General features: G+C 29.5%; 1 protein-coding gene across 1 annotated transcript; it reads right to left on the bottom strand.

Annotated features, from left to right (window-relative positions):
• LOC148306668 (metabotropic glutamate receptor 2-like) lies at nucleotides 1-24029 on the bottom strand (the record flags this gene model as incomplete). Its single annotated transcript, XM_088264553.1, has 5 exons — nucleotides 1-1573; nucleotides 4828-5023; nucleotides 7536-7687; nucleotides 21909-22122; nucleotides 23867-24029. Coding segments are annotated over 5 exons (1318 nt in total), but the record flags the coding sequence as incomplete, so codon positions are not given.
• Nucleotides 24030-24605: the final 576 nt, after the last annotated feature.

Here is a 24605-nt window from a genome sequence, read left to right as displayed (position 1 = left end):
TGAGTACAATCATGTAAAGATTTTTTACAAAATAAAATTATAATATCATAAATGCAACAAATGAAAATAATCGTTTTTTTGTAAACTTATAATTTTAAAAAGGTCGAAATTAAGATAAATATTTACAAACGTTTTCTTATTATTTAATATAAGTTGACTTAAAATATTGTTTTATGTTATATTTCCACACTTGAGTACACATTTACGTTATTTATTAAAACATATTGACCTATACTCATCTTTATACAATAGGACGTATAACATTATAATAAACAGCATTAAATTACGTCATAATATTATTGGAATATTACGTATAGCGTAATTTCTGGTCACATAAAATCATTCTTAATTTAATTACATGTACGAATTTGATTTTTTCTTAATAACCAATGTATATTTATTTAACCTTATAAGAAAACATTTTTACTTCTAACATTTTCACTGATAAATAGTTAAGATATATTTTTGAAGCCTAAAATTATCCTTAATTTACAAAGTATGATAAATATTATGTGGTAACAAGCGCTTTTATCCTACCAATATCATTCCCTGTATGCATTTTATATCGGAAATTCAGAGTCCTTCCTTCTACACATTCAAAAGTATACTAAACTTACTCGAATTATATTTTAATAAATAGTAATATTCAATGCTTTTCACGTAACGTTACAAATACATTAAGATCACAGAGTAAAGTGATTTAGTTGTATCACATCTACATAAATATACAGCAAACTTAATAAAATATATTATAATACGAATATTTTGAACGATAGTAAAAGCTTTCTTGGTTTCGAACAAGAATCCCAACTAAACAATGAATAAATATACATATATGAATTAGTAAACAAATAACAATGATAACTTTATACGATGACAGGTAGTCTTTTCTTAATTTTTGGGTCCAGGGATTTTGGAGTGCCGATGGAACTACTTTCACTCGAATCACCGAGGGCATTATTCTTCCTGTCAGTCTTCTGCTATAACGCGATGTCTCTGACCGAGCTGTCTGTTAAATTAGTTGGAAGGGCAGGTCCGTTGCTTATGGTACACGGTGTTGGACCTGGATTTCCGACCGGTGGGTGAGTTTTACCAGCTAAATTAGAAGTCTCCATTTGCAATGTTTCTTTGGAGTTGTTGTTGACTACTGTGTTAGTTTTTGGAGGGATGATTTTATCTGTGGAAATAATCTTATGCTGTTCATCATCAACGAATGATACGGTTTTTGTTGTAGGTTCTTGTGCTGTATGATCTGGTGTTTCAAATATTTGGACGGGAGATGTCAATGGAGGGGTTCGTGTAACGGCTTGAGCAACCTTGTTAACTGCAGCGCACATGGCGTTACCATTATTTGTAGATCTCGCTATTAAGGACTGAGGTGATGGTAGGTCTGACAGGATTGAGTTTTTTCGCTGATGTTTTGCTACGGACTGAGGATCGCTTGATGGGAGAAATGGGAGCGTTGGTAGATTTTTTCCTATTACTTGGTTTCCGGTACCATTACTGGTTTGGTTTTCAGTCTGACACGACTTGTCTTCTAGTTTGACCTTCTTCTTTTCGTTCAACTCCATATCTAGGGGAAAAAAAATATACAAAAAATTAGAAATATTATAATCAAATTTCAATATCACTAAAGCCACGATCGAAAGTCGATAAATGCTTTTTGGGGTAAAAAAAATAGTAGATGATATAAAATACGTCTTAAAAAAAACTATCATCAGCAAACCGTTAAAATTAAAAACTTTACATTATCAGATTAAAGGTAAAACTCAACATAAAAATGGTTTAGAACATTTGAATGTGTCCAAATACTTGTTCACAAAATTTAGATTATCTCCAATTACAGGAGTTATTTTCGTATTATTTTTTGACATCTTATCAAAGATGAAGAAGAATATGAAAGTCTGGGCATTTACAGGGCTGACGACCGTCATAGGCTGGTTAAAGTGATCACTTTACATATGTGTAACATTCACCGATTCTACCCATTATTGAATCACGAGAACTTTACTAGAGACATCTATTGGTGAGATGAAAAAAAGGCTTTTTCTTGAGCAGAAACTCTTATAACAGTATGTGAGGTCCGAATGTTTCGGATTCAACAACAATGTTTCTGAATCGGTTCATACATATAGAACTTCCAAAAAATTGAGTAGTGTGGCTGTCAATAATGGGGAGAATTGGTGAATGTTACACGTGTGTAAATTGATCACTTAAACCAGCCTATGACGGTCGTCAGCCCGGTAAATGCTCAGACTTCCATATTCTTCTTCATCTTTGAAGAGATGTCAAAAAAATATGTGCCAAATATGTAGTTTTGCTTTAAAAAATGCAAAATGTCTCGTTTCACACGATCTGAACACAATGTAACGTAGAACAATAGTTGAATGTAGGTCTGAACCTATTTTAATGTTAATTAAATAATTCCAATGTCAGTGGTGTAGTCAAACTATTTAAACATTTAACCGCGATCCGACGGTCGAGCCATCTGATTCAAGCATTATGTAGGAATGGAATTGAAATTGAGTCGTTTGCCGACATTTGAAACTGGGCGAAAGATGAATTATTTGATAAAGGTGAGGGAACCACATGACCGAGACCAAATCTGATTTAAATTTGTAAATAACAAATAGTTTAGGGTGAAATATTGATAGTCCAGGCGAATTGGACAGCAAACACTTTTTTAATACAACATTTTGAGTGTGTCCAAATACTTGTTGACAAATCTGGATTATCTCCAATTATAGGAGTTTTTTTTCATATATTTTTTGACATCTCATCAAAATGATAATTTCTGGCGTTTCTCTTGTGTGTGATTATAATCCAGGATTCGGACCTTACAAACAAATAATAGAGTTTCTTCTCAATAAAAAGCTTCTTTTCATCTCACCAATAGATGTCTCTAGTGAAGTTCTAGTGATTCAATAACAATGTTTAAAAATTGGTTCATATATATAGAGATTCCAAGAATTTCAGTAGTGTGGTTGTCAATAATGGGTAGAATTGGTGAATGTTACATGTGTGTAAAGTGATCACTTAAACCAGCCTATGACGGTCGTCAGCCTTGTACATGCCCAGACTTATTTTTAGACATATTTTTCTTCATCTTTGATGAGATGTCAAAAAAATAATACATTTTAACAGTTTTGATTTTTGGCACAAGTGTTTCTAAGGACCGTAGAAGTGCCCCCTCAGAAGTCGTTGATCCTTGGGTGCTGATTCCTCCATCTTACGCCTATTAAAGTATCCTTTTCCGAGATTTTTTATTATTTTTCACGAAAAAAAGGTTGGAGTTACATGAAAAAAAATCAGAGCTTTAATGATCGCCATTATCTTCATCAAACTCCTTATCCGCACCCGATGGTGCATAGAGCATTGCATCATATAAATGCAGTGTTATCTTGATCGTTAACACATGAAGGAAAGGTGACTAGCGTTCCGCTTTAGGTACCAGTCCAGGGTAATATTGAATAAAAATAAGAGTGATAAATCACTTATATTAATTTAACCGCCCCCCTTGGGAATCGAACCCGGGACATCCAGTACGGTAGCTGAGCCTGCTGACCATTACAATACCTCACATGTACAGTGTTATGATATTATATTATCTATATAATATCATAACACTGTACATGTGAGTTCTCTACGGCCATTTATGATTAGATTGGTAAGGCTTTTATTTTGCAGAGACTCTTTAATTCAATGATATTTGCAAGGTCGTAACTGGATTATTTTACATACTGAGAAGCGCTTGAACAGATGATTGAATTTTTATGCAGCTTCTTATTTGACCAGTTATTTTATTCACAACATTTTGAGAGTGTCCAAATAATAATGACATGTATAGGAGTTCCAAAAAAATCAGTGTTATGGTTGTCTATCATGGATAGAAAGGTAAAAAATTGCACGTGTGTAAAGTGATCACTTAAATAGCCTACGCCAGGTTATAAGCCCTGTAAATATACTTGCACTTCAATATTCTTCCTCATCTTTGTTGAGATGTCAAAAATTTAAAAATAACCCCTTACTGGAGAAACCCTTATTCGTGAACAAGTATTAAATTTGAGCCTAAAATGTTGTGACTTTGACCTAAAATATGTTTATTTTATTAAAATTAAACACTTGAATATACCACTTATATGAGTTTTTTTATACATAAGACTAGTTTCGAAAACGATAAATATATTTAGGTGTATATATAGGTTAATAAATATAGGGAAGGAAGGGGGTTCAAGGAACAAGATTTTTTGTAAAAGGAAACATTGATAATAATGGTGACGTATTTTGAAACAGTATATTATTAATTAATGTTTTCATTAATTGATTCGGCAGTCACTTTGTGGTAAAATCTATCCATTTTTAATTAATGTTTTACTTAGTAAATACCACTATTTCTTAAAATCTACTGTGACACGTGCTTCGATGCATTCCGCATCATTTTCAAACACCGTAAACATACGGTGTTTGAAAATGATGCGGAATGCATCGAAACACGTGTCACAGTAGATTTTAAGAAATAGTGGTATTTACTAAGTAAAACATTAATTAAAAATTAATGTTTTATCTGAATAAAATTTTTAATGTTTTTCTAAATTTTCTAAATTATTCATGACTTGACCTTTATTTGCAACAGAGTGTAATAGTTAAAGTGTATTTACATGACTAATTAAAGTGGTATATTCAAGTGCTTAATTTTAATAAAATGATCATGTCATTCCACAAAGTTAACGCCGAATCAATAAATAATAACATTGCTTAATTCGCGCGTACTACGAAGGGACTTTCAAATTAGTTATGAAGTTCTTGTGTTGACTTTGTGGCGGTTACCTGGATCAGGAGTCGGCTGCATCTTGTTGCCGAGCTTCTCCTTCTGGTTGCACGTGGCCGCGGTGACCACCACGGCGGCCATCATGCTCCCGACCCCTGAGTTGGCGGTTCCCGAGGACTTGTTGATGGCGGAGTAGCGAACCGGCATCATGGACTGACGCACATTGCGCTCAGGTCGAATCAAGATGATGTACAGCTAAAGAGAAATTGTATATTTCAAATTATTGTTAAATATTGACAACCTTGTAGAAGTTTTTTTCAAAATTTTAAAAACCTTATTTAAATGAAAAAAAAGAAACACCATAGAAATTGATTTTCTGTACGTGCGCCTTGGTGAAAAAATAAATAAATATAATGAGAAATACACAGAAAGTCTTATAACGGACGGAAATCAGTACTATGCCACTGACATATCACTCACTCCTTTCAACGTCATATGTCAAAAAACTAGATTTTTCACGAGATCGTTTTTACAGTTTAAAAATAAAATAAAATGTATTAAAATAAATATCAAGCCATTTATTGAACATTTTACTGGGCAACAGATCTTTTTATGTAAAACCTGAATTTCTCCATTTGAAAAATATTTGGTATATTTCAAAAAATAATTAAACAATACCCTTTCTTTAAAATGCAAAAATAACACTTTCTGACCTGTAGCGGGTAAATATTAAGTTAAAAATATGTCACTTTTGCTGGAATATAGTAAATTTTCTTAAAATTCCGAAAACATCCACCTCTGAAAATTGACGATTTTTGATTTATGACGTTCTTGAAAGGAGTGAACGACATGATAATGGTCGTTTTTTGTAACAAGATAACGCATCGTGTTAGTGTGAAAGAAATTGGACTCAGATTTAAAAAAAAAAAAGAAAAACCAAAGGATTTTTTTTCTGTACGTGCGCCTTTATGAATAAATAAATAAATATTAAATAAACTACATAGAAAGTCTTATAACGAACGGAAATCAGTACTATGCCACTGACATATTTGACTGGCAGCTTTTAAGATGTTAAAACAAAAGTTACAAAGCGTCTTAAATCATTCAAAGTCAAAAACTAGTCACTTATAACATTTGGTAAGACTATTTTTATATTATAAGAGACTGGTGTATGTAATATCCCAAACATAAATTGTAAGTTGCTGCGACAATAATGAATTAAGTGAAAAGTACGTGAAAATGGGTAATCTTCAAAAAGTATATAATAATAAATACAAGAAATAAAAAAATAAAAAAATTGCATCCTTCCAAGAAAAAGAGTGAATTATTTAAAAAAACACTTTGCTACTATTGCAGGAATCTCATGGAGTATGTATAGTAGATTGTAATAAAATACATTGGTTAACGTTTAATCTCAGAGAAACGGAACAGCGAACAGTCAACTTAACTCGAGACAAGTAATTAAATATAAGGAAATCTGCTGAGAGAATAATACTAGTCACTACCGGACTAATCGCATTAAAAATTAATGTTATGGAGTGAACAAAGCCCTCTCAGAATTTGTATAGACTCTGTATGGGTTCATACTCGTATTGGTTTAGCCTAAAATACAATAGTCGTAATGTAAGGGTGCCTACTCATTTATAAGTAGGCACCCTTACATTTCAAATCGTGTATAATTTTAACTTGGATGTAGACATTTGAAAGTGCTGATTGCGATCATTTTTGTGGTAAAAAAGTAAGGAGATATGAATTAATCTCCAATTTGCAAATAATTATTCAATTACACATACACGTACCTGCAGCAAACATACATATGTATGTTATTAATTTAATAAAAAGTACTATGTTATATAAAAATAATCATGATGGTAGCACGTGTTACTGAACTTGTACCCGGAGGCCATTTCGCTCACTCCTTTCAACAACGTCATATATTAAAAAAAAACTTGATTTTTCAGGAGATCGTTTTTGATGTTTAAAAATATAATCAAATGTATTAAAAACAAATATCAAGCCACTTTTTGAACTTTTAACTGTGCAACAGATCTTTTTAGGTAAATCCTGATTTTTTTTTCTCCATTTGAAAAATATTTAGTAAATTTAAATAGAAAACAATACATTTTCTTCAATATGCAAAAACAACAATTTCTGCCCTGTAACGGGTAAATATTCAATTTAAAATATGCCGTTTTTGTAGGATATACCAAGAACTGGGCATACTAAAAACATGCACAACTGAAAATCGACGATTTTTGATTTATCACATTGTTGAAAGGAGGGAGCGATATGTCTTATATCGTACAATAACGCTAATATTACATGGAAAGAATGCAGTGCCTTTCTATTATTTTAAAAAATATTTATTAGTTGCCTTCTCTAAATTCTCTAAGTTATGTGCAAGGCTTTAAAGCATATTCGTTAATAAATCTTAAATATGATTGTATGTGTGAAGAAAATATAAAATGATTAAGATTGTTCCCTAAAAACAAAACAAAAGACAACACACCTTTTGTCAATTAAGATTTGTCACAAAGTTCATTTATTTGTCTTATGCGTCTTACCATGTTTTCTAAAAAAGACACTAAATCTGATAGATCATTATGCCATATTGCCGCTTAATTTTTTAACAACTGCATACCTTTATTATGTTTATTATGCTTATTCTGTTTCCAATTATTATTGTTTTTTTTTTAATTAAAAGTTAAATTTTATGCACTGCGTTCTATATGTTATAGTTGGTGGGTATAAATTATGTTCTACTTGCCTTTGGGGAGAATAGACACGCCACTGTGACACTTGCGCTGAGGGAAATAGTGACTGACATGCTGGTGATGCGGAGAGGTACGTGGTTTCCGGTTCCAAAATACAGCGGAACAAATGCCAACCATATCACGCACGTTGTGTACATTGTGAAACCTGCGAAGAATCAAGAAACATTTAATTAAATATTGATTGAAGAAATACGGATAGAAATAATTGGAAAATAGTGTAATATATATATATATATATATACATATATATATATATATATATATATATATATATATATATATATATATATATATATATATATATATATATATATATATATATATATATATATATATATATATTATATATATATATATATATATATATATATATATATATATATATATATATATATATATATATATATATATATATATATATATATATATATATATATATATATATATATATATATATATATATATATATATATATATATATATATATATATATATATATATATATATATATATATATATATATATATATATATATATGTTGGAAATAAGAGTAGAGAAAAATCGAGAAAAACTTGGCATAATCAAGTAATTTAATAGTTGAAAGTAATACACAGAATGGTGTGGTGTTATGTATATTCTCTGTCTATCCCTGCGGAGAAACGGCCTGATGGTTGGTTAATTAGTTGAAATGTAATTTAAACACTCCTTAAAACTAAGAGCAAAATAAGATTATGAAGGATTCTATTTACAGATTCTCAGTATTAAAGGTAAAGGATCAAAATCAAGCTCAAACAAGTAAAAGACTCTAAAAAACGTAAAAGCAATCGATCCGAGACACTTTTGGAGAATTTATGTTTTTAGAAATTACATCCAAGCACCTAATTTTGAAAAACCGTAAAAAAATTAAGTGATAAACAAGATCCTAAAATTTCAATCATTATTAATAAATATATTTCGTTCACTAAAGTTTCAAGACATCTCATCATCTCATGAAGAAGAATATGGAAGTCTGGACATTTACAGAGCTGACGACCGTCATAGGCAGGTTTAGGTGATCACTTTACTTACGTGTAACATTCACCAATTCTACCCATTATTGACAACCACACTACTCAAATACTTGGAAGTTGTATATATGTGAACCAATTTAGAAACCTTGTTCTTGAATCACAAGAACTTCACTAGAGTCATCTATTTGTGACATGTAATTAATATGAAATGATAACAATAATATGATAACAATAATTAAAATGAAAAATAACTCCTTTAATTGGAGATAATCCAGATTTGTGAACAAGTATTTGGACACACTCAAAATGTTGTTAAGTTTCAAGACGTATACACGTGTTGCCTAGACACCCTACTTTCAGTACACGTTTCTTATTTAACGAGCGAGAGTCAACGTACTGTTATTAGAAACATGAGTTTTTATTCGCAACTCTGAAAATGTATTACAAATAAATAAAAGGGGAAATCGTGTTTTTGAAAGAAGACGCCAAAATGAACTTTCTCTTGTATTACAGTAAGGGTGGGTGGTTCCGGAGATGAGCGTCAAACCTAATTACGGGCCCCTACCCTTCTGGAGCGACCGAATTACGTATATAACGCGCGGCTGAAAATAAATAGCGCCTCCGTTGAAGTGTAAAATTAAATACTTAAGCCATTCACACCAACTGAAATTTAATCATTTTTACGATTGTAGTTCGTCATGTCAAAGAGCGACAAAATCTTTTGTTTTCCGTTTTTTTTTTGTATTTGAGATGATACTCCCTTAATTTAATATGAGTCGATTTTTTTCACAATATTTCTAGGATATTAACTTGGATATTGAGCACATAATACAAATATACATATGCAGAGGCGTCTACAGATAGTAAATTAAGGTAGATAGTAGAGGTGGGTAGTAAGGTAAACTAGGTACTACTTGGTAAGTTAGGTAATGGCTTGCACAGATAATTAATTAGGGTAGGCAGCAGAGGTAGGTAGTAAAGTAAGCTAGGTACTACTTAGTAAGGTAGGGTAGGTACTGGTTGCGCTTTTATATGTCACGCGGGTAAGTTAGGATAGGCACTGCTTTTTTGCCTATTTAGAATGCACGCCCCTGCATATATGCTTATAAAATATAGCGTAGTATTTATTGAGCTTTTAATGTTGTATGATAGATTTTCGAATGATAAAAGGAAATAATGCAAGTGAATGTGATAGATGTTCAAATAGTGAAATGAAGAAAAAATGCCAGGCTGAGATAAGCGAAATTGATAAAATTGAGATGCACGAATGTGGAAGAGGCAAAGAATGTTTGCCAATAATGAGTGGTGTGGTATTCTGTTCTCTCTGCCTACATATGAGGGAAAGCGACATGAGGGTTGGTTGGTTAGTTAGTTTATATTGAATAGAGAATATTTAATAAGATAACAGTGAAATGAAAAACCGATAACGCCTTTCGAAGTATAGAGGAAATCTCTTCACCTTAACAAGGTTTTAAATTTCAAAAACAAATTTCCTTTGTATTAAGAGAGTTTTGTGTTAAAATAAATATGAGTGATTTTTTCACTCTAATATTTATTCAATATTAACCTGGACTGATTCCTGAAGCGGAGGGCTGATCACCTTTCCTTCATCTGTTAACGATCAAGATAACACTGGGTTTACATGATGCAGTGCCCTATGCACCATTGGGGTGCGGATAAGTGTTTGAAGAATATTCTTAGTTAATATATCCTTCCTATGTATTTCATCCGCGTCTTATGGTGCATAAGGCATCAAATCTCTAATTGAATTACGGCAAAGAGGTCATTTTTGCTCTCCAGACTCTTGTATTTAGGAGTAGAATATATTTGATGGGGTACAGGCGACTAAGTGTCGGAGCTCAGGATGAAAGATAATAATTTATTTTAATTTAAATTATCAGAAGGAGAGAAATATCTTTTTATAATGATTAATTAAATAATGGACTTAAATTTAGTTATATTAAATCACGTCTAGCAATTAATTTCATGTTCAGTTTATTTATGATACTTTATTATATTAGTCAATATTTACTTGAAGTTAACATTTTCTTAGCCATAGCTTATAACTTATATGTTCTAAATGCAGATGGTTATATTTAAGCATTTTTTGGGATTTCTATTCAACATTTTTTAATTCTTTCTTTTGAATACACACTCGTATGTAAATAAGGACGCATTTTAGTAATTGTTTCCGAGATAATTGTGATTTGAATCCTATATAGATTTCATGTATATAAATTTAAGGAAATTTAACTCTTTTTATATAAGTACATATATTAAACATTAAAAAAAGAAATAAGTATGCAGATGTATATTTTTGATTCTATTTATATATTATGCATAAAAATTCGAGTATGTTTAAACAATTTTTATAAAGAATTCAAATATTTACAGAGGTCAAACGTAACATTTTTTACCTTGAGTACGCGTACCTACTCATATCTCGTTTTTGTGCATGTGTTTACATATATGTGTATATTTCTGAGAACATCAAGCTCGTGTTTTTTTCTCTTCATCGCTTATTTATTCATATGACTGCGTCTCAAGAGATTGAGTTACAGTAAAAGGTTTGAGCTACATTCGGCAACATCATTTATTTACTTCCTAGGACCTTTCGAGAAATTACAAATACACGGATCTAAAATGTCGCTGGAACATTGAAATCTGTGAACTGAAAGTAATGTGAAAATGATGTTGCATTAAATTTATTTTGGATTAACAGAAAAAAGTTGGGCACGGAAACCGGAAGTTTAAAAAAAGGATAGTTTTCAGTCAATAGTTAGAGGTGGGGTGCAGTGACTATTCTTTTTTTAGTTCACGCCACTTTCACTTTCTTATGTTTTTAATTATATTTTTGTAAAAAAATGGATGTTTTATCTCAGTTGAAAAAACTTAAATATATTATTTATTTTTATAAAATAAACACATCCTATAGTATCTTTATTTTTATTTTTAATTTTTTTTTATTAATTGGAAAACCAACAGAATATTTCGAAAAAATTAAGATAATATGTTAAAATAGAAAAAAAAAACAATTCCAACTACAGGTTTAAATAAACTGTCATAAAAGTATAACTATATAGAAAATTTCTTTGTCAACTGGTCAAATAGACATCAACAATATTTCTTTTAAACGTATTAAAAGAAACATTATTGATGTCTATTTCATTAAGCATTTCATTGCACATATCGCAGGCTCGATTTAAAAATGAATTTTGGTAGGACTTGATAAATCTTAAGAGGAGATGTGAATCTTCAGAATAATACATAGAAAAATCAAAGTGAAAATTTCATAGAAAAGAAAATAGTTCTGTAAAACGTGTATTGCATAGAAATAATGAAATAAAATATATTAATCTTTCTTATTGAAAGTAAAACACTGTTCTGAAGTCAAGTAGTGCCAACTACCATTGAAATATGACTTGGACAAGGGTTTAATTTTGAATGGGGGTACGTAAGCTTTTCAGCTGCTACAAAGTATTGTTATATGAAGATAACCCTGATTTTAATTAATTTATTTAATTATATTTATCTTTAATTATCTCTACTCCTTTAAATGAAGTTTGAAAGCTTCCAAAGCTCATATGGAATATATATTTTATAAAATTTATGAAAAGTGAACATAAAGATTGAAATAAATAACATTTCTTAAATGTTTTCCGCAAATACTTTGTGGCACATTTTATAAACTAAAATAAAATAACTTTAAAATTAAAAAACTTTGTTATAACCACTTTTTTACTACAAAAATTTAACATACCGGTTCTCATATACCAAAATATGTGTTAATTTTAATGTATGTTATTTGCTGGGAGGTGCTTTTTTATGCGAATAGAAAGTGATTCAGGCTGTTGATGTTACAATGAACAAATAAAACGTTAATATCAAAATGATGAAATCTTTATGGCAGCTTAGCATTGTAAGACAGGAGAATTTCCTGTCGAAAACAGTTGATAAACGAAATTAAAAAAATGTTTCGTAGAACCATTTAAGTCCCATCTTAATTGAAATAAAATGACGAGGGTTCCAATTAGTAATGGCGGTGATTAAATTACTCTGCTTAATGGATTAATGAATTAATTTAATATTTAATAAATTGGATCTTAAATTCTAAACTAAAAGTTTGTAGTAAATAATTTTACCTTTAAGGCCTCCGCTTAATTTACGTCTTTGGAGAGGAAATAAGAACCGAAGTATCGATTGCCCAATGTTCCTTTCAAGACAAAAATTTAAGTCTTCATTTGATGTCTTCATCAAAGGAGATATAAATAAAGTACTTAAATAAAAATGTAATTGTTCACTGGTTCAAATTTTCAAATTTTCTCAAATTAGATTTTCTTGAAATTTTGATACAATTTGGAAACGGGCGTGTTTTTATATAATTACAATATATGTAAATAAAATTGTGAATGCTCGCTTGTTCAGCATTTTTAACCTTCTAAAATTATTCAATGATAGGCTTGAAATTTTATACATTACATTGGATTAGAATATGCTTGTGTTTGTTTTACCAGTAACAGGTAAAAACATTTTTTAAAATAAGTTTTTTCACAATTTTTTGATGGAATTGTTGTTTCATATATTATTTTATTTTTTCTAAACTGTGGCTCAGAAATGCATAGCTGGGTATAGAAATATTACATAATAATAATAAATTGTATATTTTTCGAAAACTTCATGTAAATCTCACTTTAATTTATGGTATTTTATGCGTTAAACAAAAAAACAAACAAAAACTGAAATGAATATAAAATATATATTAAAATATCTTACTTTGTATTATCTTATCATGGGTGTAGTCAAGTAAAATTCTAAGATAATAAAAAAATATTTTTTTAAAATCATATTTTCATATGGTGTGCGGAGTGCGTGGAAGTTTTTGGTGAGGGAAGTGTTATCAACTATGAGTATTTCAATGTTTTAGAATTCACACATACACATAAACCCTGATGGTGACAAGGTTCTTGCCGAAACCGGTTGGATAAAGTGTACCAATAAAAAGTGGTTAAAACAAAGTTGTTTTATTTTATAAAGCTTATAAAATGTGCCACAAAGTATCGGCGAAAAACATTCAAGAAATACTAAATCAAACTTCAACTATACGAATTTCTAATTTTGCTTTTATTTACAAACGTTGTGAAATTAAGCATATTAGAAAGGTGTGCTTTTTATTTATTTGTTTTCTAATAAACCAGACTGAGCCACTTAAACGCATGGCCAAGTTCAGCTTGTATAATATAAAACAAAAACTACCGGCGCTTTTAAACCGTCAAAGAAAAAAATGTTGCCCTTAGTGAAATATTATCCCCATTAAATTTATTACCCTATCGAAAATACGTGACAATTTTTGCAATGTCCCCCGGAAAGGTGCGACAGAGATCACGATCATAGGATTAAAGGATCGACGAAACGTGTAGCGATCGAGTGCCACATGTACGTGTTGCCTTTCGTGGATTTTGAATTGCTTAAGTGAATTTTGTGATAAATATGAACCGCTAAAATCGTGATGGGGATACTTGTTTACTCCAGGGTGGTAAATCCGAATAGGCTCTCAACTATCGTCTGGCAAAGTGGCTGATCATATTCTCACAGAGATAATGGAAGGAAAAAATAAGAAATTTTGCCACTTTTTCAATACTAAATATTTATTAGATTTATATTATCCACTTGTCAGTGGAATAATATGATGATAATATGATGATAATAATATCTTCGTGATGGAATTGCATTTTTAATTTATTATTAGATTAAAACCAATATTTTTAGCTTTTCCACTTTTTTATTTGACCAGCGACCGGGTTTCGTCGTTACCGACATCATCATGTCCACCAGTCTGATGATGTCGGTAACGACGAAACCCGGTCGCTGGTCAAATAAAAAAGTGGAAAAGCTAAAAATATTGGTTTTAATCTAATAATAAACTAAATATTTATTTTTAGGTATTAAAAATAAAAATCCCAGTGATACTAAATATTTATTTTTAAGTATAAAAAACAAAATTATTATCACTGGGACGTAAACTGAAACTAACTAACCATCACACCGTTTCTGAAGAGGTAGGCAGAGAGAATAGAACGCTATACCAATCTGTCTTTGCAATTTTTTAAATAATCTTCACCTCTTTCGAAAATTTGAGCCTTTGATTTCTTCCAAATCATTGCCTTAAGTTGTCAATTCAACTAAATAACTTACTAACCATAATGCCCCTTCTCTGTAGGGGTAGGCAGAGAGAAAATAATGCCACAACGCTCATTCTTTGTAAACATTCTTCGCTTCTTCCACATTCATGCATATCCTCATATTACACATACCTGCCGATTATTCTGACTCCTGAACTGACCACTTTCTCTTGAAATACTTGATCATACCAAGTTATTCTCTATCTTTCTCTGCTTCTATTACCAAGCACATTCACCTCATAAATTTTGATTTACTATTCTCTCTTCACTAGTCTGATTCACATGCCCAAACTCAACATACCTTTCTTAATTCCAGTCCTAGTATTCTTTCCTTTTACCATCATTCGAATATCTATTATGAATCGTTTTGCCGCACATTCGTCTGTTAATGAGACGTTACAGCAATAATCACAATATTATACATTGCCCATGGCAACAGTGTGCTTCTTGACAACTGACGTCACTTAGAATTTTCAATGTTTTCGATTGTATTGTTGTTTCAAAGATTTTTAATTTTATATTTTCAGCGCTACATAAGCATATTGAAATTACAGTTAACATATAAGGATTGTGTGCTTTATAATTTTCCCTATTTGACTACACTAAGACACAGTAACGCGTGGCCAGTATACCTTATTTGATACAAAAAAATATATACTACGTTATTTTCTACGTTTTATCCATTCATGAATATGGAATAATAGATAAACAAATGAGTACTGTATTTTGAGTGATTTCAATATTATTAAAACCTTTTTTGTGTAAAAAAATTGCTTTAAAAATGGAACCGCTCATTTAAATAAAGTACCCCATTTGACGAGTCGTTCAAGCTGAATAATTTGAGAATGGGATGAAGAAGAAATTTGAAGAAAAAAAATATCTCAATGTTTAGGCTGTATTATGATTATTCTCCAAAAGTGTGTGTTTTTGGATAATTCAAGATTATCGTCCCGCAGAGTTTCTCAATTTATATTACGAGAGAAAATTAAGCCTTGATTAGATTTGAAATCCCAAATGACACGGAAATCTCAGATTAATCGTAACGTATCCCTTCACGATACGAGGTTCAAATGAAATGTTGTAAGGAAATGCAGGAAAAATTACTCTCATATCATATTATGATCAAATATAGTATTATGAAATGGGTGATTATACCATAATATTCAGCGGAGAAAGTCAACAAGAAACTCGCAATTTATAAATATATTTACCTTAATTTTATACCGTGGGGTAAATAGAGCAAGCTTTTAAAAATTCATATGATACATAAATATATATATATATATATATATATATATATATATATATATATATATATATATATATATATATATATATATATATATATATATATATATATATATATATATATATATATATATATATATATATATATATATATATATATATATATATATATATATATATATATATATATATATATATATATATATATATATATATATATATATATATATATATATATATATATATATATATATATATATATATATATATATATATATATATATATATATATATATATATATATATATATATATATATATATATATATATATATATATATATATATATATATATATATATATATATATATATATATGTATATATATATATATATATATATATATATGTATATATATATATATATATATATATATATATATATATATATATATATATATATATATATATATATATATATTATATATATATATATATATATATATATTATATATATATATATATATATATATATATATATATATATATATATATATATATATATATTTATATATAAATATAAATATATATATATATATATATATATATATATATATATATATATATATATATATATATATATATATATATATATATATATATATATACATATATATACATATACACTAGTATGTATGTGTGTCAAAAGTGTGTATTTACCTTTTTATATATTTTTAATAAAATCGGTAACAAATAAGCAACAAGAATTAATAAGGGTAGACAATAGAGGTAAGCAGTAAAGTAATCTAGATACTTCTTAGTATGGTAGCGTAAGCAAATAAGGTGTTAGGGGATTAAAACTAAATAAATGATGAGAAAATTGTACATTTAGTCTAGTAAGATTCAAACAAACTTTTGATACTTCAAGCTTTTTTTTCAAATTTTTGTAGTGCTTTAAGCTGAAATATATTAGCTTTATTGGCGAAGTAAAAAATATCGAAAGGTAATTTATCCTAACATTAAGTTGACGTTATTTGGTTTAAAAGTTTTTTATGGAGAGAGCGTTATGTGTCAAACTTTTCGTGTCGATAAGAAGATATTGGAGAAGATAGAAAGTCAAATAATATCAGTATAAAAAATGCTAAAACTCTTAAAGAAAACAAAATGTATATGTGTATACAAACAAATATCGTTAAACTAACTAACGATTACGCCGTTTACACAGGGGTGGCAGAGATAAAAACGCCACACCAGTCTATCTTTGCAAACATTATTCGTCTCTTCTACATTCATGCATCTCCTCATATATTACTACACCCACCGATTATTTCGACTCCTGACATGACCGCTTTCAAGTTTATACGTACCTGGTCATGCTATTTGTTTTTTTTTTTTGCAACGAAAAAATGATCATTATCTGTAAAAAACCATAAAACTTGTTGGGAAATGGTTTCGATATTATTTTCAGTTATATCAAGGATTTATTCTACCTCCGCTGTGTAATGGTCAGTAAGTTCAGCTACCATACTGGAGGTCGCGAATTCGATTCTTAGAGGGGGTTAAATAAATATATAAGTGATTTTTCACTCAAATATTTATTCCATATTACCATGGACTGGAACCTGAAGCAGAGGGCTGATCACATTTCCTTCATATGTTAACAATGAAGATAACACTGCGTTTATATGATGAACTGCCCTATGCAATATTGGGTGCGGATAAGGGCTTGAAAATGAAAAGGATATAAACTTGATTTAATTTTTTTTATTTATTTGAGATAAATAAGATAAGCTACCGGCAAAAGGGTAGATTTACCATGAATAATAATTTGTGTTTAATATTAAGGCATTTAATACCTTCATGGCTGTGGAGGCGGGATGTGTAAAGAACGGAGATTATTTTTCAATTGAAAGGATATCCCACTTACAAGGATTTCGTATAAAATTTCCGGCCAAATTTTCCACACTGGTGGTCGTAAATAAGAAAAAAATAAGCCAAGTAAGTCACAAATGACAGAAAGGATCCACAATTTTTTTCGAAAGAGTTTGCAAATATTTGATATTTCGGAAATTTGAAATGGAGAACTTCAGTGGAAAATTTAACTCGCATCGATTCCAACTTTTTTAGACAACTTTGGAACTCAAATCCTTATTAAGGTTATTTAATTTCAAACCTTTCAATATTTCTTGAAAGAGTATTTCGTTTCGGAAAATCTGATTTTTTTATATTATGATTTCTTATCCAAGCAAAACTTCAAAGGATTTGATAGAATCCTCCTTAAAAAATATTTGAAAACATGTTTTTTTCCAATTTTTTTACAATCGCCAAAGAGGTAATTTCACACAAACATCGATTTACAACATTTTGAGTGTGCCCAAATGCAAATCGGGATTATTTCCAATTATAAGAGTATTTTTCATATTATTTTTTGATATCTCATCAAAGATGAAGACGAATATGGAAGTCTAAGCATTAACGGGGCTGACCACCCAAAATGTTTCAAAATGGGTTTATGTATATATAGAACTACCAAGAATTTGAGTAGTGTGGTTGTCAATAATGGGTAGAATTGGTGAATGTAAACGTGTGTAAAGTGATCACTTTAACCAGCCTATGGCGGTCATCAGCCCCGTAAATGCCCAGATTTCCATATTCTTCTTCACCTTTAATGAGATATCAAAAAATAATTTACCCATCGATATTTAATCACGAAATTTGAAGCAACCAAAAGCATGAAATTATTTTAACAGTTCTCATAGGATTATTTATCTGTTTGAAATACAACTGATTTCATATTAATTTAATTTAAGACTTGTGAAGCCAATCCACCACTATTTTTCCAATTACTTTCATCATTGAATAAAAAATTCAACTTTGTTGATTTGATAAATTCCGTTTCATGGTTGAATAATAAGGTTTTTATTACTGACCCTTATAAGCACCCGGTGGTGCGTAGGATACTGCATAAAATTGATTTTATTTAATGTTGATTGTTGATAATATAAGGGGTTAAGTGATTAGTTCTGCGCTTCAAGTTATAGTCTAGGGTAATGATTTATAGAAATTTTACATGTAAATAAAACTGGTCATTGTTTAAATAATCTAGAAAAATTAGAAATAAGTAATGCGATCAATAAAGACTTACCCATAATAAATAACTAACTAAATTTAACTTCGAGTCCACTTTTGAAAATATTCCCATTGTGATTCATTTATCGTCTTTCTCTCTTACAAAAAAAATATTTTTATACAAATGTCAAATCGTAATAATTCTATTTTAATTCAATGACCTGATGATGGAATGTTTTGCCGAAACTGGCAGTCACAAACAAGTGTTTAAAAAAAGTGGTATTACACAAAGTAAACAATGGATGGTAAGGAGAGTGTTTTGTTCATAATTTGTTTGAAAAACCTCGAATTTAAAATGCTTGAAATTGAAAATTTACAAAATTCAGATTCCCATTCAAGTTTTCCTCTTTCGCATGTAAATGACGAAGCCGACTTTAAATATTTTGTAAAAATAAAATCCCTGGAAGTTCATCCGGTGAAGCGGAGATAATTTTCGGTGAATTTCCAGTCACCCGGTGGCGGTGCACTCTGGGAATGTTAAATGTCCCTTCTGCGGTGTATTTGGGTCGTGCTTCGAGCTGTCTACATAGCGACATCCGCCGGGACATCTGCTCTATGGGCGCTTGTGCACTACACGGAATTTTACTGTCCGGTAGTCCGGTTAGCATGATAAAACGGACGATTGACTTGGATTTACTGTCTTTCTTCGGATCGGTGGACTTGATCGATGCGTGATCACGGTGCGCATAAATTCGATAAACTGTCGTAGTCGATTTTATTTTAAAAAAAAATGGACTGCCGGACGGTAAAATTCCGTGTAGTGCACAAGCACTCTATGGCGCATCACTCAAAACTAAACCACTTTATCCAACGCCATCGAACGCATTCGTTACACTTCCAAATCATTGCGTAATCCATATTCTGATTGGCATAACTCGGAAATAAACCTATCGCGTGACTAATATAAAAAAAAGCTCGTAATAAAAGTGAATTTTTCACTAAGCACAATCTAGAAAAACGCTTTTTCCAGAGGCTGAATAAAATGTGTTAAATTGATATGAGAGGGAGTTCGAAGTGATTTTTTCACTCTAATATTTATTTTATATCCTAGACTGGTACTTGGAATGGTACTAATCACGATTTTAAGCAATTACATATATTAAATGACAAAATATGACTTTTTATATGTAAAATGAATTGGATTGTGTAATAAACTAACAATTGTTTATTTACGTCATCATCAGGGTTAAATATGAACTGATTAACCCTGATGATGGCAAGTTTCTTGTCGAAACCGGTTGGAGAAAAAATTGTACCAATAAAATAATGTTTAAATACAAAGTTGTAAAATGTTATGAAGTTAAAAAATGCGCTACAAAGAATATGCGAAAAATATCGAAGAAACTATTTATTTATTAACTTTAACCGTTTATTGTTTTATTTTTTATTTTACACGATGGCCTGTGTTATTTTTGTTTAATATTTTTATCTTTAATTTTCTTATATGGGTTTCAGTCTTGTTTACCTTTATCCTATGTCCTATGTGATGGAAATTACTTATCGGGAACATCATCTCTACACGTAGCTTCTACGTTTATTATTTATCTCTTTACTCATGCTTTATAGTAGTCAACTTTCAAAGAAAACTTCCATCGTATAAAGTTAAGTGTTTCCTTTGAAATATGAATTTGATTGCTACATAATATGTCATTATATCGCCATTTACTTTAAAATTTTTAAAGTTTTCTCTAAGAAATTCTTTGGACTCCTATTAACCTTTTCATTGTTAATTACATGTATATAGGTTAGATGATAAGACCTATGATATTATCTGAGAAGATTGGAATATATTTTAAAGAGATTGCTCCCGATTGATTGGTTAGTGTCGTGGACTCTTGAATCAGAAATTTTCGGTTCGAACCCGCTCTACCACAATTTGATACCTATTTTCAATAATGAGGCGCTTAGGCTCACAGAAATAGTAGGGGTGAAATGGAGGTATTTTTGCAAATGATAAAATCACAAATACATTTCATTAAAAAAAAAGGAAATGAAGATGCTTTGGTTGAAGGAGATCAATGACTATGTGGTAGCAAATTGTGTACTGGAGATGTCGCGACGAATTATAATGAAAAAATACCTGCCTTATACATATATAGCTCATTCATTTCAACAACGTCATATATAAAAAAAACGTCAATTTTCAGCTATGCAAGTTTTCGGAATGCCCAGATATGTACTATATCCTAGCAAAACCGGCATATTTTAACTTAATATTTACCCGCTACAGAGCAGAAAGTGTTGTTTTTACATTTTGAAGAAAATGTATTGTTTAATTATTTTTTTAACATACTAAATATTTTTCAAATGGAAAAAAAACATTACGATTTTACCTAAAAGATCTCTTGCACAGTAAAAAGTTCAATAAGTGGCTTGATATTTATTTTTAATACATTTTATTATATTAATAAAATTTAAAAACGATCTCCTGAAAAATAAAAGTTTTTTGATGTATGATGTTGTTGAATGTTGTCAGCGATATGTTTTACCGTTCTTTTCTCACTCATTCGTTCCACATATCCAAACCATCGTAATAAACATCTATAATTTAATTAATTTTTCTAAAGGTGTCTATTAAGATGGATAAATAGATCAAACAAAAGCCGGGATCCCAAGAATTTGAATTTGAAGCTGAATCAAGAATTTGAATAGTGTGGTTGTCATTCATGGGTAGAATTGGTGAATGTTACACGTGGGTAAAGCGATCACTTAAGCTAGCTTATAACTGTCGTATGCCTTGTAAATGTCCGATTTCCATATTATTCTTCATCTATGTGGAAATATAAAAAGGTTTATTACTTACCAATATGTTTGCTTTCGTTGAACGCTTCCGGTATTTTCCTAGTCAGCACGGCGTACACCGTACAGACGACGATCAGGACAATGGGGTAACTGAACGCTATCATATACGACGCATCTACGTAACTGTCGCAAACTAGGAGGTTGTCTTCTCTGGTGGGATAGTGGTGCATCGCGCGGGCTGGCGATATGATCATCCAAACGATATTTATCACCACCTGTTAAAGAAGGGAACAAATTATTTTTCTCACGAACGGAAAACGCGATACATTCGAGCGAATATTAAATCCAAAAATTAAGAATAAGTAAAAAAAATAATGCCATTTTTTGGCAATGATTTCAACCTTTTTAATCAGACTGGGGATTTTAAAAGAAAAACACTTATTTTTACCACTTGAGATTATTTTATTACAACTAGTTTCGGAAGCTTTGCTTTCATTTTCAGGCCCAAATATAAACTAAAACATAAATAATTATCTGTTTTACAAATATAACTGTGTATATATTTGTAGAACAGATGATTATTTATGTTTTAGTTTATATTTGGACCTGATGATGAAAACATAGCTAACGAAACTAGTCGTCAAAATAAAATAAACTAAGAGTGGTAAAAGTCGATAGCTTTTCTTTTACAATTTCATCATGTCTTACCATTAAGTGAATGCCGAAACAATAAATACAGACTATGGATAATTGTACAGGTCAATATGTTTTTACATGAATTAATATATATATATATATATATATATATATATATATATATATATATATATATATATATATATATATATATATATATATATATATATATATATATATATATATATATATATATATATATATATATATATATATATATATATATAAATATATATAAACATATATTTATGTGTATATATATATATATATATATATATATATATATATATATATATATATATTATATATATATATATATATATATATATATATATATATATATATATATATATATATATATATATATATATATATATATATATATATATATATTTATATATATATATATATATAAATATATATATATATACATATTTATATACTTATAATATATATATATTAAATAATCACATGTGATTATCAGACACTAGATTATTTACCATAAGGATAATATATGGATAATATTATTGGTGTCCCAACTTGGGATGTAATATCTCTCGTTTTCAATATATCGGTAGAATAGTCGAAAAAAAATTAAAATATCGTTTCAGGCTCCTTCCTAAAAATGTATGTGAACTGATCCGGTATGAATTTCATATTTGTTCAAATGAGGAAAGTTTTACATGATTTCATTAATCTATTCGGCAGAAACTTTGTGGCAATATTAATTTAAATCCATTTATTTTATTTTCAAAATTTATTATTTAAATTGAACTATTATACAATCAGAGTAGTATTTAATTAAGGAAATTTTTAATAAAACAAAAATTATATTTACTTTTCAAAAATTTCATCTGATGGCGCTAGAATCAGCCATACTACTCGTACCTACATGTGAAAAGGATTGATACCATTGCATATATACAAGATTAACAAATTACTTCAATATGGATGTTAAAAAATGGGTAGAATAATGAACGTTACATAATTATATAAGAAAATTACTTGAGATAGCAAAATATTAGATTATCAGCCCTGGGATACTCAAACTTCTGCCTTCTTTAATGTAAAAATGATAAGATATTGAGACACTTTTAATAGCGAGTGTTTTTGCCTAGAATTTTCACTCATGAATAAGTTGAAATTATAGTAACTTTAAACATAAAGAGTAAATCCACTCACAAGTAGGCATAGGCTATGAAACTTATAAAGTTAAAGCCAGAGTAGGGACATGATAGACGGTGTTGCATAAGCCGTAGCTAGAGTCACTTGGACGTTAGGTAATTAAAAAAAAAGACATTTTTAATAAAAGTTTTATTATACCTGAACTCCTATGAATCCGGAACAGATGATCAGTTGAGACCGTGGAGATATAAGACTTGGTCTCTTTGCTGATTGTTTACCCGCATTGAATATACGAGAGATCCTATTTGTCTTAGTTAGAAGGGCAGCATACACAACGGTAAAGCAGAAACCTGCCCCAAACCTGGGAATAGAAGAAAAAAAGCACTTAAAAATGTAAATTCATTCCAGTCTGGGTAAAATAACATTAGGGAAACTAAAACCCATGCAAAGAGAATTTAAATATTAAGTGAATGTAAATTGAGCGGTAAAATAATGGGAAATGATTTAGAATAAAGTATGTTACGTAGAATCAAGAGGAAAACGTATAAAATAGATTTAAATAAACATATACTCGTTTACCCTCAAATGAAACAAGTTTAGAAAAAATGGGGACCCTTTTTGCCAAATAATTATTTTGGGCGTATAAAAACAAGAAAATGAGATTAATCGCTTTCACTTTCAGCCTTTTTTTGCTTTCTTTATCCGGCTGGGTATTTTAAAGTACCTTTATATAAACATACTGTACAGTAAAAAACATGCACTTACAAAGACGTCCATTAATCGTTTTGATTATAGCTGAATTGTCTTGAACGTTAACTGTACAGAGAATGTAATTTAAAAAAAAAAAAACAAATTACGTTATTCCAAATAAAAAATAAAAAATTGAAGTTTTTATTTGTAGTTGTTGAATTGATCATTGTATTTCCAATATTTAAAA

This window comes from Brachycentrus maculatus, unplaced genomic scaffold (assembly GCF_059751285.1).
Source record: "Brachycentrus maculatus isolate JH-2025_06_01 unplaced genomic scaffold, ASM5975128v1 h1tg000233l, whole genome shotgun sequence".
Classification (NCBI taxonomy): domain Eukaryota; kingdom Metazoa; phylum Arthropoda; class Insecta; order Trichoptera; family Brachycentridae; genus Brachycentrus; species Brachycentrus maculatus.
This window is presented reverse-complemented; position numbering and strand designations above follow the sequence as displayed.